Source organism: Choloepus didactylus, chromosome 27 (genome assembly GCF_015220235.1).
Source record: "Choloepus didactylus isolate mChoDid1 chromosome 27, mChoDid1.pri, whole genome shotgun sequence".
NCBI classification, from domain to species: Eukaryota; Metazoa; Chordata; class Mammalia; order Pilosa; family Megalonychidae; genus Choloepus; species Choloepus didactylus.
This window is the reverse complement of record NC_051333.1, coordinates 21582450-21599649: the sequence shown is the minus strand read 5'-3', so window position 1 is coordinate 21599649 and position 17200 is coordinate 21582450. Positions and strand designations below refer to the sequence as shown.

The window sequence follows — 17200 nt, the reverse complement described above, 5'->3', positions numbered from 1 at the left end:
GAGTAGTACCCTGAAGCTGGAAAACAGTTTAATTCTAACAAAGTGGGCCAATGGCCTCATTTCACACAGAAAAAGAGGCCTCCTCCGTTCCGCCTACCCCCTCCCAACCCAAGTGGGGAACCTGCCCGCTCAGCAGGGCACTGTCAGCCTGGCATGCCCTGAGCAGGGCGGGACACACCCCCCACCCCCAGATTTTGACCATCACTGCTTATCCCACAGCCACACAGCAAGGCAGAGGCAGCCCCAGGATGTGAAGCCCTGGGGGTCGGGCTGGGGGCCCCCACTCAAAGCCCTCCACCCGGCCTCCCCGCTGCGTCCCAGCCATCCTTGTTCTGGAGACGAGGCTTGGAGAGTGAGGCAACCAGCCCAAGGAGAAAAACAACTTTGATCCCAAACCTTGTTCTCTTCTGATCAGAATCGTGCTGTCAGCGACAGAGGCCCAGAGGCCGGCTTTCTTTTCTAATTTTACTTTGGCAAAGGTAACAAACTGGGCCTCTAGCTGGTTTACCGGGGCTTATTTTTCTAGTCACATTAAAAACAAAAAACAGAAAACCTGAACCAGGTCAAATTACCCCGCAAAGGCCTCTCTCCAATGAAACCAGCCTGGCAGGGCTCTGGCCTGTTCTCAAGGCCCTGAAAATAAATGTCCACCATGTGCGGGCTTAACCAGTTACTCACGGGCGACTCTGGGCCTGAAGTCTTGCCCGGGCCCAGGCGGAGAGGGACGCTTCCCAGCCCAGCCGGTTAGCTCCCTGGCCAGAAGGGCCAGAAATGAGGATTACTGCAGAAAATAATAAGGCTTTTAACATTCTGCACAGTTTCTCCCATCTTCAGAGAGAACTCGCAGCCGTGAATCTGATGAGGCTATTGCCACTATTCCTGAACACAAAAAAGGCAAAGAAAGGGGGTCCGGTTCAGCTCCAGAGACCCCTGACATCTGGATGAGGGATGCTTCATGACACGCCACTTCCAGGGGAGTCTGGTCCAAGGATGTGTGGGCTGGTGGTTAGAGATGTGACCTGCAAGGCTTAAATGCCCATCGAGAGGACAAAGGCCACCTCTTCCACGCATCAAAAGAGGACTAGGATTCAGGACAGGACAAGGCTGATGTCACACAGGAAGCTCGAGTGAGTGGCGTGTGCCTGGGTGACGTCATGGCTTCAAGCAGACTCCCGGGCTCTGGCCCCGGCCCCTGAGCATCACGGCGCCCGCAAGGCGGCTCATGGGCAGGGCAGGGGGCAGGAGGCTCCTACACCCACCCAGCCCAGAGTCTCCTGCTCCAGGCCTGAAATGGCCAAAACTAGACAAGGCAGAGATTTCTATGTGCAGTCCATTTTTGAGTTTGTTTGTTTGTTTGTTTTTAATATTCACAGGTCACAAAACTGCCTGTGGACATTAAACCCAGGATGAAGACATCAATCACCTGAGGCCTGAATGCTCCACTGACTAAAATAATAGCCAGACAGGATGAAGTATTTCCAAACACAGCCTCTAAGCCATCGAAGTGCCACGGTGTTGAACAGACTCCGTTTAAAGGGAGAGGATTCCATCCTTCCTGAAGACGCGCGTGCCGGGGATGGTTCTGTGGGCCAGGCAGGCAGGGCGTCAAGCCCACCGACCCCCACGACCATTCCCGCCACACCCTGTGACCCAGGGATGCGAAGGCCAAAGCCCCAGAACACACAGTGGGGACAGAAAGAGAAGAGCTGGCTGGGATTATTTACCCTCAGGAGGCTCAGTCAAGAAGTCTTCTCAAAGAAACCAGAGCCATAAAGAAAATGCTAGGTTAGCACAGCTGTGAGTTAATGTGGGCCTGAGAGCTGAGTGGGGACAGGCAGACGTGCGCCACGTACAGGGCCGTGGGTGGTTCAGGGCCCCTCTGCCCACTCCTCCAACATCCCGTCTCCTGCCTTCTTGCACAGGCTAACACCGCCGGTGCTTGCTCGGCCCTCGGAGCCCCTTTCCACTGGGCTTCTTTGTTAACTTAGCTGCATGAAGGCCTCTTCGTTGGAAGACAAAGATGAGCAATCTTACCAAGATACTTGTCGCATGCATCCCCGAAACTGGGTCATCATCTACGTACCTTTTCTAATTTGGGACATGCTCCCCAGGACGCAGGGACTTGGTGCATTTCTGCCCCTAAAACCATCCACACCTTCCCACCTCCCGTGGACAGAGAGAGGCAGGAGAGCAGAAATAGATACGTTACCCCACTGGCTGGTTAATACATGCAGGATACTTTCACGCCGTGTAATTAACAGTTCTAAAAACAGGAGATGACTCAATTTAACAGAGTCTCGCTTAAAAACCCAAGAATGCACCCGGCATTTGCTGACATGCTTGCTCTCCTGTGAGACAGCCACAGGTGCGTAACTGAAACCCAAGGCGCCGGGCTATTATACAGTGTGACACTATCCCCTTTTATTTCCTACCCTACCTTCAGTTCAATTTAATCATCTGCAAAACAGAGAGTAGAACCGCAGCCTAAATTATGGAAGTGAGATGCTTGCTCTTATTAAGTTTCAACTTTTGACCTTCACATTCAGACTGCAATACCCAGCACAAGAAAAGGAATTATCAGTTATGATCTCATGCTTGTGGGGAAGAGTATGATTATAGAGGAATTTACAGGAAATCAAAATGGCACTGCTTGAGAGAATGGAAAACAATAAAACAGTCACAGAAAGGAAATGAATGACACCCAAACAAAAACGAGAAAGGAACATCTCCTGTGCTAGGAGAGGCTGCTCTTTGCCTCCCAATCAGAGGGGCTCTGGAAGGAATCCCAAACCCCGGCCTAGATGCTAGCTGGGAGCTGGGGGGGAGGGTATGGTGCCAGAGGAGATCTGGCTGCACCCCCGATCCCCCTACCCCTCTGCACCCTGGCCTCAGTGCTAGGTCCACGCCGAGGGCTCTGTGCCCCACCTCATTCCCATCAGGGCCGACAGTGAGCTGGGTGAAAGGCCGTCACTTCGGCAGGGTCTCACCCTCCAGGTGTTCCTTGGCGCCACCAGGGGCAGCAGGACACAGATCCTGGAACCACCTACCTGGGCTCAACTCCTGACTTTCCCTTGGGCAAGTCACTGACCTCCTGGGCCTCACCTGTAGCATGCGGCTTGTCAGAGCAGCCACTTATAACACAGATAAAATAACTCTTTCAATAATGTGACAGGTGTCCAGAGCTTAGTAAGGCACCTTGCATACAGAAATCTCAAAGTGACAGTTCTCATTAACATGTGTCAGCCCATGATTAAGCTCTCCTCCCATCCTCAAGCCGCCATCAGAGGGACCACTTTGACCTCACAGGCGAGGCAGCAAGGCTCCATGAACCATCACGTCTGCACTGTGAGCTGGGGATTACTACATGCCCATTTTACAGACGAAGAAGCTGAGGATCAGAAAAGTTAAATGACTTCCTGAGGGGAGGGGTTGGTCAGAGATTAGAACTCAGAGGTTCCTGAGTCCCCAAATCAATGCTTTATCCATTACTCCCAGCAGCTTCCCTCCACAGGGCCTGGAGGGAGAGATGGTGTGGCACGTTGAATTATGTTCTTAATCTTAATCCATGTTCCTGGGGTAAACCCATTGGAAGGGATCCTCTTGAAGATGTTAACTTTAGTTAAGGTGCCGCCCAACTCAATGAGGGTGGGTCTGATTCATATTACTGGGGGTCTATTAAAGACAAGAAACTGGAAGTCAGAGGTTGGAAAAAGTCATACAAGGAGAAATGGGAAGTCCGTGGAAATTGGAAGAGCAGACACAGGGAGAGAGAGAATGTCCCATGACAGGAGGAAGAGATGGAAGCCAAGGAGCCCCAAGGACTGCCGCAGCCAGCGCCAGGAGACTACGGACTCCGGGAGAAAGCAAGTCTCGCCAATACCTTAATATTGGACTTCTTCTACCCTCAAAACTGTGAGCCAATAAAATCCTGTTGTTTAAGCCAACCCACTGCGTGGTTCCCGTCACAGCAGCCCGGCCCACTAAGGCAGTGGTAAAAGCCAACGGGCCTGGGGCCCACTGGTGCACAGAGAAGTCCAATCCAGCATCACGGGAAACCCAGCTGCCCCCCGCCGCCTCCTGGGAGGGCCGTTTCCCCAGAATCCTTACTCAGTTACCCGGGAGGACAGCTCCCAAGACAGCAAAGCTCTCACCAGGAACAGCCATGGCCACTAGCACAGCCTGAACCCAGGCTTTAGTAACACACCCCAAGGCAGGAAGGACAACGTGGCATTCCTAAAACAGTAGGACTGACATCAGATGCCAAACAAGTCCTTTCTGCTGCTTTAATAATGTCGGGAAGTGTTCTTGTGAACAGAGGCTCTACCTCAGAGCCTTGGAACTGTCACTGGAATTAAAGTGTACCTGTTTCAAAGGAACACTCTAATATTCATCCCTTAGGAGATGCTGACATGCACGACCCAGCCATAGTCTCCAAAGTGCCCAAACTGTAAGCGGCCATGAGAAATGTCATATGTGAGTGTTAAGTGGCCACAGGCCTGTCCTGAGTATGCAGGACTTGTTCTCCTGCCAACTGGGGGCAAAGAGGGGGCAGGCACTGTATAAAAACAAGATGAGGACACAGCCTCCCACAGTACCCATCCCTCTCAGCCTTCCCCAGCTCTGTGATGCTGCCACCCAGATGTTCAAGACAAAAATCGGAGCCGCCTTCAACTCCAATCTTCACCCAACCATCACAGCCGCTTCCTCACCAGGAGCTTTCCTCTCGACCCCCTCTTTACCTCTCACACTGGTCAAACCACCCCCTGCACTGCCACGTGGACCTCGGCAAAAGGCTCCTAACTGGCTCCCACTCTCGCCCCCCAAAACCTACCTCACCAGCCTGAGCCAAAATGATTTTAAGAAATACAAACCCAATCCCACCATGCTCCTGCTTAAACCCTTCAAAGGTCTCCCACATTTCCCATTTCTCTCAAGACACAGTCAAAACTGATCCCAAGGGCAGCCTCGCCCCCCAGCCGCCTCTCCAACCCCCCCCAGGCTCTGCACCCCTGGTGCTGCTCTGACTACGCAGGGTCAACACCCTTTCACTGCCTCTGGCCTCTAAACAACTGGCCCTGGACCCGGACCACTCTCCCCCTCGCACCTCCTCCCTCGCTTCCCCCCCACCAGCCACGTCCGAGTCATGCCCCAGGTCGCAGTGCTCCCCAGCACCCGGACGAGGCGAGTCAGGTCGCCCAGCTGGACAGACAAAGCCGACGGCCAACTTAAGATCCGACGTGAGGACTGTGCACCCCTCCCCGTCAGACGAAGACGTCGCCAAGGCCCTGCCTCGCTTCTCCTCTACAACAAGAAGGGCAGCCATGAGGCAAAGGGAAAACGTCTGATGCCATCAAATTGCTTAGGGAGAAACCGGTGGCTCATCAGAGCCGGAGGCAGCGTCCAGGGCCCATGGAGGTGACTCGCAGGCTGAGGCTCGCCGTGCGGCGACCTAACAGGAACCACCTCCGCGGCAGGCAGGGGCTGCCCGAGCCACCCAGGGGAGGAAGGAGGTGAGCAGACAGCCCGTGAAGCAGGATGCCGCGCTAGTCAAGACAGACGCGCGACGTGAGGAGAAAATATTTACCTGCTGGTAGAGAGAGGATGTGTGTGTGATGTTTATTTTTACTCTTTTCACTATCTACTTTCTAACTTAGCTACGGGGGTTTGGCCTACCTATGGTACGAGTTTCTAAAAGGCTGAAAATAAAGAAAAAGACAAAAAAAAGAAAGTTAACTGACATTCAGATGACTCATTTCCTTTCTTAAAAACCAACCAACCAACCAAGAAACCAACAAGGAGAAGAGGCTGAGGGAGGAGGAGGAGTTCTGGGGACCACCTTGTCTGAGGGGCTCTCGGAGACAGGGCGGGCGGGAACAGCAGGGACACCCACCTCCCTGGGCATAGGGGCCCGAGGTGGCCACAGGTCGTACTCACCACTCCACGATCTCCGGATGGAGGATGGTGTTGTTGACAGTGAAGCTGTGGAGGGAGAGCAAACCAAGCCCATTAGTTCAATCATCTATCATCTCCCAACAAGAAATGACTCACTCAAGACAAATACACCATGACCAAGAGACGGCCCCGAACATTAACTCCACACTGCCGTGGCCTGGGGAGGGCCTGCTGCTTGCCTCCTGCAGCAGACCTGGACGCCCGGGCCGGGTCCTCCATGTGCAGTGGGTTGGAGAGCAAGAGCTTGTTGCAGAGCAGCCCCCTGCCCCTCCCACTAGGCAGGCAGCACAGCCTCCTCCTGCACCTCCAGTGACAGGGCAAGGCTGGGGCTCCAGCGCTCCTGGAAGGACATCACCAAGCAAGATGTCACAGACTCACAGGCTTCTCAATCTGTTGAAAGTAAGAAGCCTGAAGAAGAGCTGAGCTTCAAGTACCTTCGTTTCTCAGTGAGGCGTTCAGGTGACGAAGCCAAAGGAAGGGAGAGAGGAGCAGGGTTTAGCAGCCTTAGCAGCTCATTCTGGGAGCGACCCATGGGGAGTTCCCTTTGCCTCCAGATGACAGCCTGGGGTAAGGAGTCACCATGGAGCAGGTCCCCAAAAGGGAACAAGATGGAGATGGACCTGTCACCTCACCGGAAGCCTCCGCATGTGCGTTAATGGCTTCAAGAGCCAAAAAGACAGTAAAGAAGGAAAAATCTGTAAAACTAGGCAGGTGAAGAGAAATAACTGACTTCTCCTACCATCCATGGAGGGATAACTGGTACTAAATTTGCCCTCCTGCCATAAACAAGCAGAAAATTGTACAAAAAATACAAAACAACTGTTTTCAGACACTAGCCTACCGGTAGTACAAAACCATGATCCCTAAAAAAAAAAAAAAAAAAAAAGAAACAGTGGAGGAGCCTATCCCAGGCTTTCTGGCTGGAGAACTTTCCAGAACGTGGCACAGGAAGAGAAAACCCAAGCAGAGGTCTTACTGAGGTAGGGAAACAGAGACTGGAGTTCATGGAGGGTAAAGCTACTTAAATTTGTGGGCACACCACCAGAGGAAAGGAGGCTAAAAAGAGAAAGAATTCCAGAAATGTACAAAGATGTGCATGGGTGTGGTAAAAGTCCTTGAGGCCAAGCAAAGAACATCTACCAGGGGCTGTAAGCTAGAACATTCCCAGAGCTCACACAGGACTGGAAGATGTTTGAGATCTATTGTCTTACTGATTTTAGACCTTACTTTTCTAAAACAAGCACTTAAAGCTAAGAATTTGCCTCTAAATAGTGCTTTAGCTGGATTCCCCCAAGTTGTGACACGCTGTGTTTGCATTATCATTCAGTTAAAAATCTTTTTGAAATTTCTCATGATTTCATATTTGATCCACCGGTCATGCAGAAGTATTCAGTTTTATTTGTAAATTTTGGCGATTTTCTGGCTTTTATTATTGATTTCTAGTTTAATTCCATTGTGGTGAGAGAATATACCACTTCATTTCAATACCTTAAATTTTACTGAGACTTGTTTTATGAATGAACATATGGTTGGTCTTGGTGAATGTTCTGTTTGCATTTGTAAAGAATATATATTCTGCTGTTGTGAGAGTACCTACCTAAGAAATACGAAAACATATGTTCACTCTAAAACTAATAAATGAATATTCATAGTAGCTACATTTGTAATTGTCAAAAATTGGAAACAAACTAAATGTCCATCAACTGTGAATGAAGAAGCACTGTAGTACATTCATGTGATAAAATACTGTTCAGCAATATAAATAAATGAGCCCTGATGCACGCAACCACATGGACGAATCTCAAAAGCATGATGCTAAAGTTGATTCAAGAGCACTATGCTAAATGAAAGGAGCCAAACACAAGAGACTCCATATTATAGGAATCCATTCATATGACAAAACTTATTGAAATATGGAAATGCAAGGGGCCCAGAACAGACAAAACAATCTTTTTGAAAAAGAGGAATAAAGTTGGATGACTTCTACCTCCCAATTTCAAACTTACTCAAAGCTACAGTCATTAGTACGTGTAGTAAAGGCAGATAGATTAGTGGAACTGAACTTAGAGTACAAAACTTAACGCTTAAATTTATAATCAATTGATTTTGGACAAGGGTGCCAGGACAATTCAATAGAGGGAAGAGCAGACTTCTTAAAAAACAGTTCTAGACAGTGACATCAGCAAAAATGGGGCAGGAAGAACCTCTGAAAATTCTCTATCCTATAAAAGCAATGGAAAAACTGGCAAAAGTTTCTAAATCAACTTTTTCAGAAGCCTGGAAATTAACCAAAGGCTTGGGGCTTGCAGCAATCTGGGGAGAGTTAGGGAAAAAAAAAGGCTGAATCTCAGTAAGTCTTGTGGTGTTTTAACTTGTCCTGTTTCCATCCCTCTCCTCTCCAGCTCCACAGCAGCTTGAAAACCAACAGCTCACTGTCATTGTACAGGCCACCAGCTTGGCAGCCAGAGAGGGGCAGAATGGGGTTGATGCTCCTTCAAAGCCTCAATCCCAGAGAACCATGATCATCTGACAGGTTTGGTGGTTTCCTGGAAACCCCATTTGCAAGGCTGTCTTCATTTAACCCGACTCAGAGCCCTCCCAGTGCAAAAGACTTTTCCTCACAGGCATCTGTTGAAAACAGAGACAAGTGCTCAACTTTGCAACTGCCTGAGGAAGTGAACAACAATTGGAGCAAACAATGCGCTAACTAAAAGCTCAAAAGGAAAAGCTGTTGAGTGACGTGTCTCTAGTGGGGTTCTGGAAAGCTCCAAACCTATCCTGGGACTCTGGAAGACCCAGAGCCTTTCCCTAAGCTCTCACCTCTGGCTAATGTTGAGGCAAAAGCAGAGGTAAAAAAACAAAACTAAGACAGAGTTGTCAACTGCCTGGCCAAGTGTTGAAGGCATGCTCCAACGTGCAGGGGGGCCTGTTGGCAAAGGCTGGGAAACATATTTGTTCCAGGCATTTAAAGAAAGCTCTACACAATTATTAGCTGACTACTAAGCAGAGGTTCAGTGGCCACATGCAAAAAGAAAACATCCTTTGCAGGACTGGTTCAGGAAAGCCACCAAATGTACAACAACAACAAAACACAGCAACAACAACAAACCTTGCAAGGGGTAGGGAGAGAATCTGATTTCAAGAGTTGTCACTTTATATTATATGAAATGTCCAGTTTTCAACAAAAAATTACAATACAATACAGGGGAAAAAAGGAACAGAAGCTATCCCTGAGGATGGCCAAGCATTGAACTTTAATTAGACTTTGACTTTAAATCAAAAAAATCAAATAATTTTCAACGTTTTCAAAGAGCTAAAGTAAACCATGTCTAAAGAACTAAAAGAAAGTTTATGAGAATGATGTCTCATTAAATAGAGAATATCAACAAAGAGGTTCAAATTATAAAAAGGAACCAAACAAATTCTGGCTGAGAGGTAAAATCAATGAAGTAAAAAATTCACTAGAGGGGCTCAACAGCAGATTTGAACAGGCAGAAGAAAAAATCAGCAAACTTGAGGTTGCGTCAATTGAGATTATTTGGTGTGAGGAACAGAAAGAAAAAAGAATGAAGAAAAAGGCAAGAGCCTAAGAGACCTGTGAGATACCATCAAGCACACCAACATACGCATAATGGGGGTCTCAGAAAGAGAGGGGAAAAGAGCACAGAAAGAATACTTTAAAAATATAATAGCCAAAAATTTTCAAAATTTGATGAAACACATTAATCTACATATCCAAAAAGCCAAAGAATTCCAAGTAGGATAAGCTCAAAGAGACCCACACCTAGACACATCATAATAAAATTCTTGAAAGGTAAAGACAGAGAATTTTGAAAGCAGCAAGAGAAATGCAACTCATCCCAGACAAAGGCTCCTCAAAAAGATCAACAGCTGATTCCTCATGAAACCCATGGAGGCCAGAGGGCTGAGGGATGACATATTACAAGTGGTGAAAGACAAACACTGGGAACCAAGAAGTCTATACCCAGCAATGCTATACTTCAAAAATGAAGAACTATCTTCCAGATAAACAAAAACTGAGAGAATTTACAACTAGCAGACCACCCTACAAGAAACACTACAGGGAGTCCTCCAGGCTGAAACAGAAGGACAGAAAAACTCAAACCCACACAAAGAAAAAAACAGCACTGGTGAAGGTAACTACATAAACAAACAGAAAAGATAATATAAACGTATTTTTTTCTCTGTGCCTCCTTTTGTTTCTTCTAAATGATTGAAAAGACAACTTTAAAGCAAAAATTATAAATCCCTACTGACAGGTACACAATGTATAAAGATGTAACTTGTAAGACAATAAGAATACAAAGGAGGGGGTAGGAGAAAAAGCTTTAGATGAGCGAAGGTTTTATACCCTATTGAAAATAAGTAGCATTAATCCATATTAGACTGTTATAGGCTAAGATGTTAATTGCAATCCCCAGGGCAACCACTAAGAAAACTCAAAAACATATAACAAAATAAAAAGCAAGGGAATTAAAATGACACACTAGAAAATATCTAATATAAAAAGGTAGAAATGGAGGAATAGAGGAACACAAAGGACAAAAGATATATAGAAAATAAATTTTAAAATGGCAGACTTACATACTACCTCATCAGTAGTTACACTAAATGCACCCCCGCACACCCGGCGGGCTCTTGTTTCCTTCCTGCCCTGCATCTGTTTCCCGTCCTGGTTTGGGACACTTCCCTTGCAGGGCTCTTCCAGGTGTGGCCCACCTGTGCCCAGGAAGCAAGGAGGCAGGTGCCGTGATCTTGGTGCACACTGTCCTTAGGGACAAGGGAAAGCCTGTCTGAACCACCACCCCCCCCCCCCCACACACACACGTACACACACACATCCTTGCCAAGTTTCTGAGTCTGGTTCTCCACCTCCTGATGGCTCTGTGATCCACAACACCCATGTGAGAACTCATTTTCTCCTTCACCAGGTTAGCTGACTTCAGTTTCCCTCAACTAGACACTCCGACTGACCCAACACACAGATGCAGGTACAGACACCCAGGCATACTCTCAGACAGGTGCACACTTAGAAGAGACACAGCAGACCTGCAGATGTCTGCATGTCAGAGACACACAGAGACACAAAGACCCAGGCAGACACACACACACAGTCACATACACACAGACACTCAGAAACATCCAGACACACAGACGTAAACACATTTGGACAGGTGTACACTTAGACACACACAAAGACACACACATACAAAGATATAGACTCACAAAGACACACACTGAGATGCACAAACCTATGTTTACATATAGACAGACCCACACAGAAAGGCATGCACGCACATACACTCAGACACACAAGAAGAGACCAAAAGACATTCAGCACAGTGTTGACAGGGTTTAACTTTGGGGAATGGAATTTCGGACCTTCCCTGGTTTTGTCTTTGTGCTGACTGGCGCATGCTACAACGAGCAGATATTGATTACGAAAACCCCACGGTGCCTGTGAGGGCGGGAGATCCTGGCAGCAGGGCGAGGAGTGTGGGCCACAGGCCCCTGCCCCCACACCTCTAGTTTTCTCCCTGGAGTTTCCCATTCAACAAAGGAGGCAGGCCCAGGCCCCCCAAAACCCCCACAGCGAGGGAGCTGGCACACGCTCTTGCCCCCCAGCACTCCTCCCCTCATAGATTTCAATGGGCCAAAATATAAACCGGATATACAAGTTAATGGGAACCGCAAAGCCATGGTCCCCAAACCATAAATTGGCATTTTTGCTGTAATCGTCAAGTTTTATTAGCGTCCCTCCACTTCCTGGGTTTTAAAATTCACATCTTTGAATATTAATATTCCTGCATTAACAACCCCCAAATTCAGCCACTTCAAATTTAACTGCTTATTTAAATGGAATTAATTTGTAGCCAATTGTCTTCAAATATGCAAGGCAATTTAAGCAAATGCCAGAAGAAAAGAAATATGCTTATCCCGAATAAGCAGCTGATGTAAAATATCGACCGCATTTCTCCCCCAGACAACGGCCTGAAGCAGGATCCTCCCCAACTGCAGCCCCGGTCCCGGCTCCTGGGCAGAACCTCGGCAGGGAACCGTGCCCTGCTGGGAAGGCCCCACCATCAGGCTCCACAGGCTGAGGCCCCCGGCCCTCACGGACCATCTTTCCCTTCACCCCCAGTCCCCCTCAATCTTCCTCCCCAGATGTGGTAGAGACTCATCACATGTGACCTCACTCCCAGCCCGCATCCCGGCAGGAACCAAGAGCTCCAGGCAGCGCTGGCGCCCACGGGCCACAGGAAGAAGTCCCGGGTCCGCTTCACTCCAGAGCTTTTCCCCCAATCTCCCCTTCCCCTTTCCCCCGGCCCCCAGCCCCCAGTCCCCCCCACCTACCCCAGCCTCCCGCAGGGCCTGCTCCTTCCACGACACAGGCCCTGTGGCCGGCCCTGTCCACGCAGGCCGTATGTGGAGACAGGCCAGACCCCAAGCTCAGCACCAGGCCCGCAGTGAGCCGTTCCACTGCTGGACCTGTGTGCTCCCTGCTGTGGGGAGCAGCGCCTGGCCCTGATCCGGGAGGGCTGAGGGGGCCTGAGGCCAGCGGGGAGAGCCTCCATGCCCCTCCAAGGCTGAGCCCAAATGCCACAAGCAGATAACCCTGAGGAGTCACGTTTGGAGAGAAGGTCACAGGCCAAGTGCCCAGCTGGACCGGGGCCTAGAGGGTCCGACAGGGGAGGCCACTTTGTACCACGGGCTCCCTCCTCCCTCCAGGCCGAGGGGTGAAGGTGGCCTGAGCTGGCCTGTCAGGACACATCGAGAGGTCGAACCTGACCTTCTGTTAAAGCAGGAGGTCGGGCAAAGACCCGAGAGGAGAGGTGGTGCAGAGACAGTCAGCAGGGCCCGAAAAGCACCCCAGGAAACAAGGAGCTTAATTAAGGCGGTGAGAGCTGGTTGGAGGCAGGAGCAGTTGTGCACCAAGAAGGACGACAGTGAGATTCATCTTACTTAGGTCTCAGGCTATTATTATCCCCAACAAACAGCTGGAGATGCTCCCAGTGGCAATGCCAGCGACACTGAGCCGCAGTGGGCCCTGGGCTGAGGCCGCTCCCTCCCCATCCCCAGAGGTGGCAGCGTCCAGGTGCTGGCAGCTGGTGGGTGTGAGGCAGGGGGTGAGCTGCACCTGGACCCCAGGAACACAGACGTGACTGTGGGGGGCTCTTCCACAAGGAAGAAGCTTGGGGGCGGCTGGAGGGAGGCCCAGGTTGATGCCTGTGAGGTCGGGGACCCACTGCAGGCTCCTGCCCCAGTGGGACACCAAGGATGACACAGTGGGATGAGGCTCAGGGTGAGGTAAGAGGGGCGAGCCCCACCCCTGGGGGCTGAAGGTGGAGGAAGCACCCCCAGCCGCCAGAGGACCCCAGGGCAGAGACGTGGGAGGGGGACCCCTGCAGCATCAGCCAAGTTACAGAGCTCGGGGAGCAGCCGGCACGCAGATGTGGAGACTCGATGGCCCCAGCACACCCACGGGGGGCTGTTCCTGTGCCCCCCGGGGAGTTCCCCACGGCCGGCCCCTGCAGTGGGCCACAGGCTGGAGAGGCCCCAGCCCAGTGCCTGGGGAGATGGTACAAAATCAAGGCATCCCTGACTCTCCAAAAGAGCCTCCCAAATGCTGGGGTAGGGGTGGCAGAAGCACAGGTTCTTCTGGGCTCTTGGCAGGGGCCACACAGGCTCAGGAAAACATTTCCAAAGGATGGGAGGGGAGCACTTGGCAGTGCCAAGGGAGCCCGGGGGGAGGGGGTCTGGCCCAGGACAGGCAGCAGCCAGCTACGCCCCCCACCCCTCTCCAAGGGCCTGGAGGTGACGGCAGCGAACGGCCGCTGGGCCCGGGAGGCATGGCCGCCCTGGGGAGACTCCCAACGGGATGCAGAGATCTGTGCAACAGAAAGAGGCAGGTCTGACACTCGCCCCCTGCCCTGCCCCCTGCACATCACTCTAACACTGGGGAAAGTGATATATATTTATAAGCTCGTAATCCTTTCTAATTACCCCTACATCACACAGACACGCAAACTCCCGCAGCTCAGGCTCATGCATAATTATAAGGCACTTCCTCTGTCGCTGCCTCGGTCCACCAAAGGATGACAGAGGACGTGGCAGCTGCAGAGGCCACCTGGTGGGGGAGGAGCAGGGTGTCGGGGGACCGGGGCACGGGCTGGGAGCTGTCTGCTTAGCGGCCTTAAGGCAGCCCAGCAATGCAGGACCCTGACCCCCACCAGGGCCAGGCAACAGCTGGCCTGGGGACACAGGCCCAGCTGGCAGGCCACACTCTCCGGAGACTGTGGGCCGAGGGGTAGCAGGGAAGATGGGGCCTGCTCTCCCTGTGCCCGACATCTGCCCTCCCTCCTGGAGAGGCCTGAAAAGAGGAACTGCTTCCCAAACAGGATGTGGGGGCTCAGCTTGCAACTAAGATGGGGGGTGACAGTAGTTATGTGGGGCATCTGCCTGGGACTGGGGACTGGGGCGGCGGGGGCCTGTTGGGAGCAGCTGGGAGAGGTCAGTGGCTAGGACCAAGGGGACGGGGCCGTATGGCAAAGGATGTGATAAAGAGCAAAGACCACAGGGGCACAGAGGCAGGTCTCAAGAGAGAAGGCAGCAGGCCCAGTCCCAGAGGCTGACCAGGGCTCCCCAAGCTCTCGGGGGGTCTGAACGTAGAGAAGCGGCATCCCTTCTTTACAGTGAAAGTTGGGGTGACTTTAAGCAAGATGGTTCCCTAACTATTTCTTCCAAATGCCCACTCTAATGCTTATCTAGAGTCCTCCCGCCTGTGCATGTCACGCCTAGTTTGTAGACGGGGAAAGACCTGCTGGCAAAGCTGTGAGCCCACGGAGCAGGGAGTAGGACGGATCCCGGGGACCCCACGACTCACTTGCTGATGCCCTCGAAGGACGCCTCCTTGCAGATGCTGCCGCTGTCCGTGTTGACGCCGCGCTGTGAAGACGGAGGGAGTGTGAGGGCTCGGACAGGTCACACGGAGGCCACCGAGCCCCGATCCCAGCCTGGAAAATCCACCCCCCTCCCCACCTCCTTCCCTGAGAAACGAGCCGGGCCCCAGTACAAGGGCAGGCCCTCCTTTCCTTCCGGGGCAAACCTCATGCAACCTTGAGAGGGGAGGCAGCAGGAGGTGCCACAGACAAGGCCCCAGGGGCACACCAAGGCCTCCATCCGTGGCCAGGTCAGAGCGCCTGCTGCCACCAGCTCAGGCTGCCCGGCCATGGGCAGGGGCCGGGCGAGGAGGGCTGAGGACCGGGGACCAGCCCCACCACAAATCTGCTCTCCCCGATACAGCACTTCCCGGAGATGCTACTAGGTCCTAAAGAGCACGGTCCACCCAGCCCTTCCGGAGATGCAGGCTGGACCCAAGGCAGGCAGGAGGGGCTTTCTCAGGGGACACCACGAAGCACATCACATTCCTCGCCTGTGTTCCAAGGGGGAACTCGGGCAGGCACAGAAGCAAAGCATTTTAAACCACCACCTATTCCTCAAGAACGTCAGTCAGTATCTGATTGTAGACATCAAGAAAAACACATCAGACCATCTCTGACTACAATCATCTAACATAACCTTCCCCCATAGCCATCAAAACAGCAGAGCGGAAAAAAGAGTCCGCTGTAAGTGCTAAAAAAATAACCAAGAAAGGCTATTTCTGTAAAGATCGATTAACAGAGGAGAGAAGGGTCACTTTGGGAGGGAAGCAGAATTGTATGCTCCTCTTACCTGAAATTCTCAAGGTCAAAAAAAAAAAAAAAAAAAATGCAGAAAACATGCTTGTGTGAGACAGTCCACAGCCCTGCTGGGCTTCAAAATCCAAGGTCCCCCGGCCCAGCTACTGCTCAGCCAGACACCAAGCGTGTTTTCAAATAACCAAGTAAATGCCCACCAGCCCAGCCTGCCGGGAGCACACCTCCCAGCACGGGGGGTGGCCCCTGGAGTGGGCAGTGTGTCTGTTCACAGTGGCCTCATGGCCTCCTGACGGGACCCAGCACACCCCAGGGAGACCCAAACATGCAGAATGCGGTTCTGGACTTGCTAGCCACCCAGACTGGGAAGGTGCCACGCCTCGTCACCAGCTGCCCCACTGGGTTTTCAATCCTCGTCTCCAGCCCTGACCTCGGCAGGGGCTGGATGGTGTCCCCCTCGCCCCCCGCCCCCCACGGTGCCACTTACCAAAGTAAGGAGGGTAGAGGGGCTCCGGGCCGTGAGGACACTGGCAATCTGAAAGGTCAGAGAGAGAGACCCACTTTAGAGCACCCGCGAGGAGGTCTGCCAGAGGCCACCGGCTATCGTCATCTCCTAACAATGGCTCACGTTTATCGAGCAAACCCTTCCAACACAGTGCTGTCACCGGCCCCAAACTGCAGATGAGGAAATCAAGGATGGGGAGGGTACGGGACTTCTGAAAGCCACACAGCTGTCAAGTGGTCGAGGAATTCAAACCCTTAACGTCGCACACTCCGCACCCCGACCACAGAGCCCAGGCTCTGAACATCCAGACCCTCCCACCCCCCGAGGCCAGCCCCTCGGCCTCTGCCAAGACCTTCCTGCAAGACCTGTGACCCCGGTGGCCCTCACTTGCCCCCCGTCCTTCCCCACCTCCCTGCCCCCATTCACCTCCGGGCTGCTGGAGTTCCTTCCCCTAACCCCCCTTCACTGTGCTCTTCCTTCTGCCTGGACGCCTGCCACCCTCCAAACCCACGGTAGGACCGAGAGCCCCCGCACCCAGCTGGTTCAGCCCCTGCCTCCCCCCTGCCGCCCACTGGCAGTAATCACCGCCCCTGCAAAGGGTTCACGCCCTGCATCAGCTGTGACGCCTGGACCCCAAAGGGGGCCACCCACCCTGGGGGGAGGCGAGTCCTTCTTCCCGAGCCCCACCCCTCAGTGTGCCCTGGCTACTGAGGCCCCACTGCATCCGAGCCCCCAGGACGAGCCATCTCCTCTCTGCAGCCCACCTCCCACCCCTCACGCACACACAACTCCCCTTAACACCCCAACGCTGCGGGAGCGAGGAGGACTTATCGCAGCTTCACTGACATGCGCTGCACATGCCCAAAGTCTACACTTTGAGGAGTTCTAACGTGTACACCCATGTGTTTTTAATACCGAGATGCTCCCTGAGAGAATCTGGAACACACAAAAGGCACAGAAGGATAAAACGCGCCTACAATCCCATCCCAGAGACAACCGTTGGTAACATTTTAATAATATTTCCTTC

At 52.0% G+C, this 17200-nt stretch overlaps 1 protein-coding gene across 1 annotated transcript in view; it reads right to left on the bottom strand.

The window, feature by feature from the left end:
- PEPD (peptidase D) overlaps positions 1-17200 on the bottom strand; it is a 116137-nt gene that overhangs the window by 74023 nt on the left and 24914 nt on the right. Inside the window, exons 5-7 of the mRNA XM_037820361.1 lie at positions 16156-16203; positions 14858-14919; positions 5935-5979 (exon numbers count right to left, since the gene is read on the bottom strand). Of these exons, the coding sequence (XP_037676289.1) occupies positions 5935-5979; positions 14858-14919; positions 16156-16203 (155 nt within the window). The remainder of the gene's footprint in view (positions 1-5934; positions 5980-14857; positions 14920-16155; positions 16204-17200) is intronic.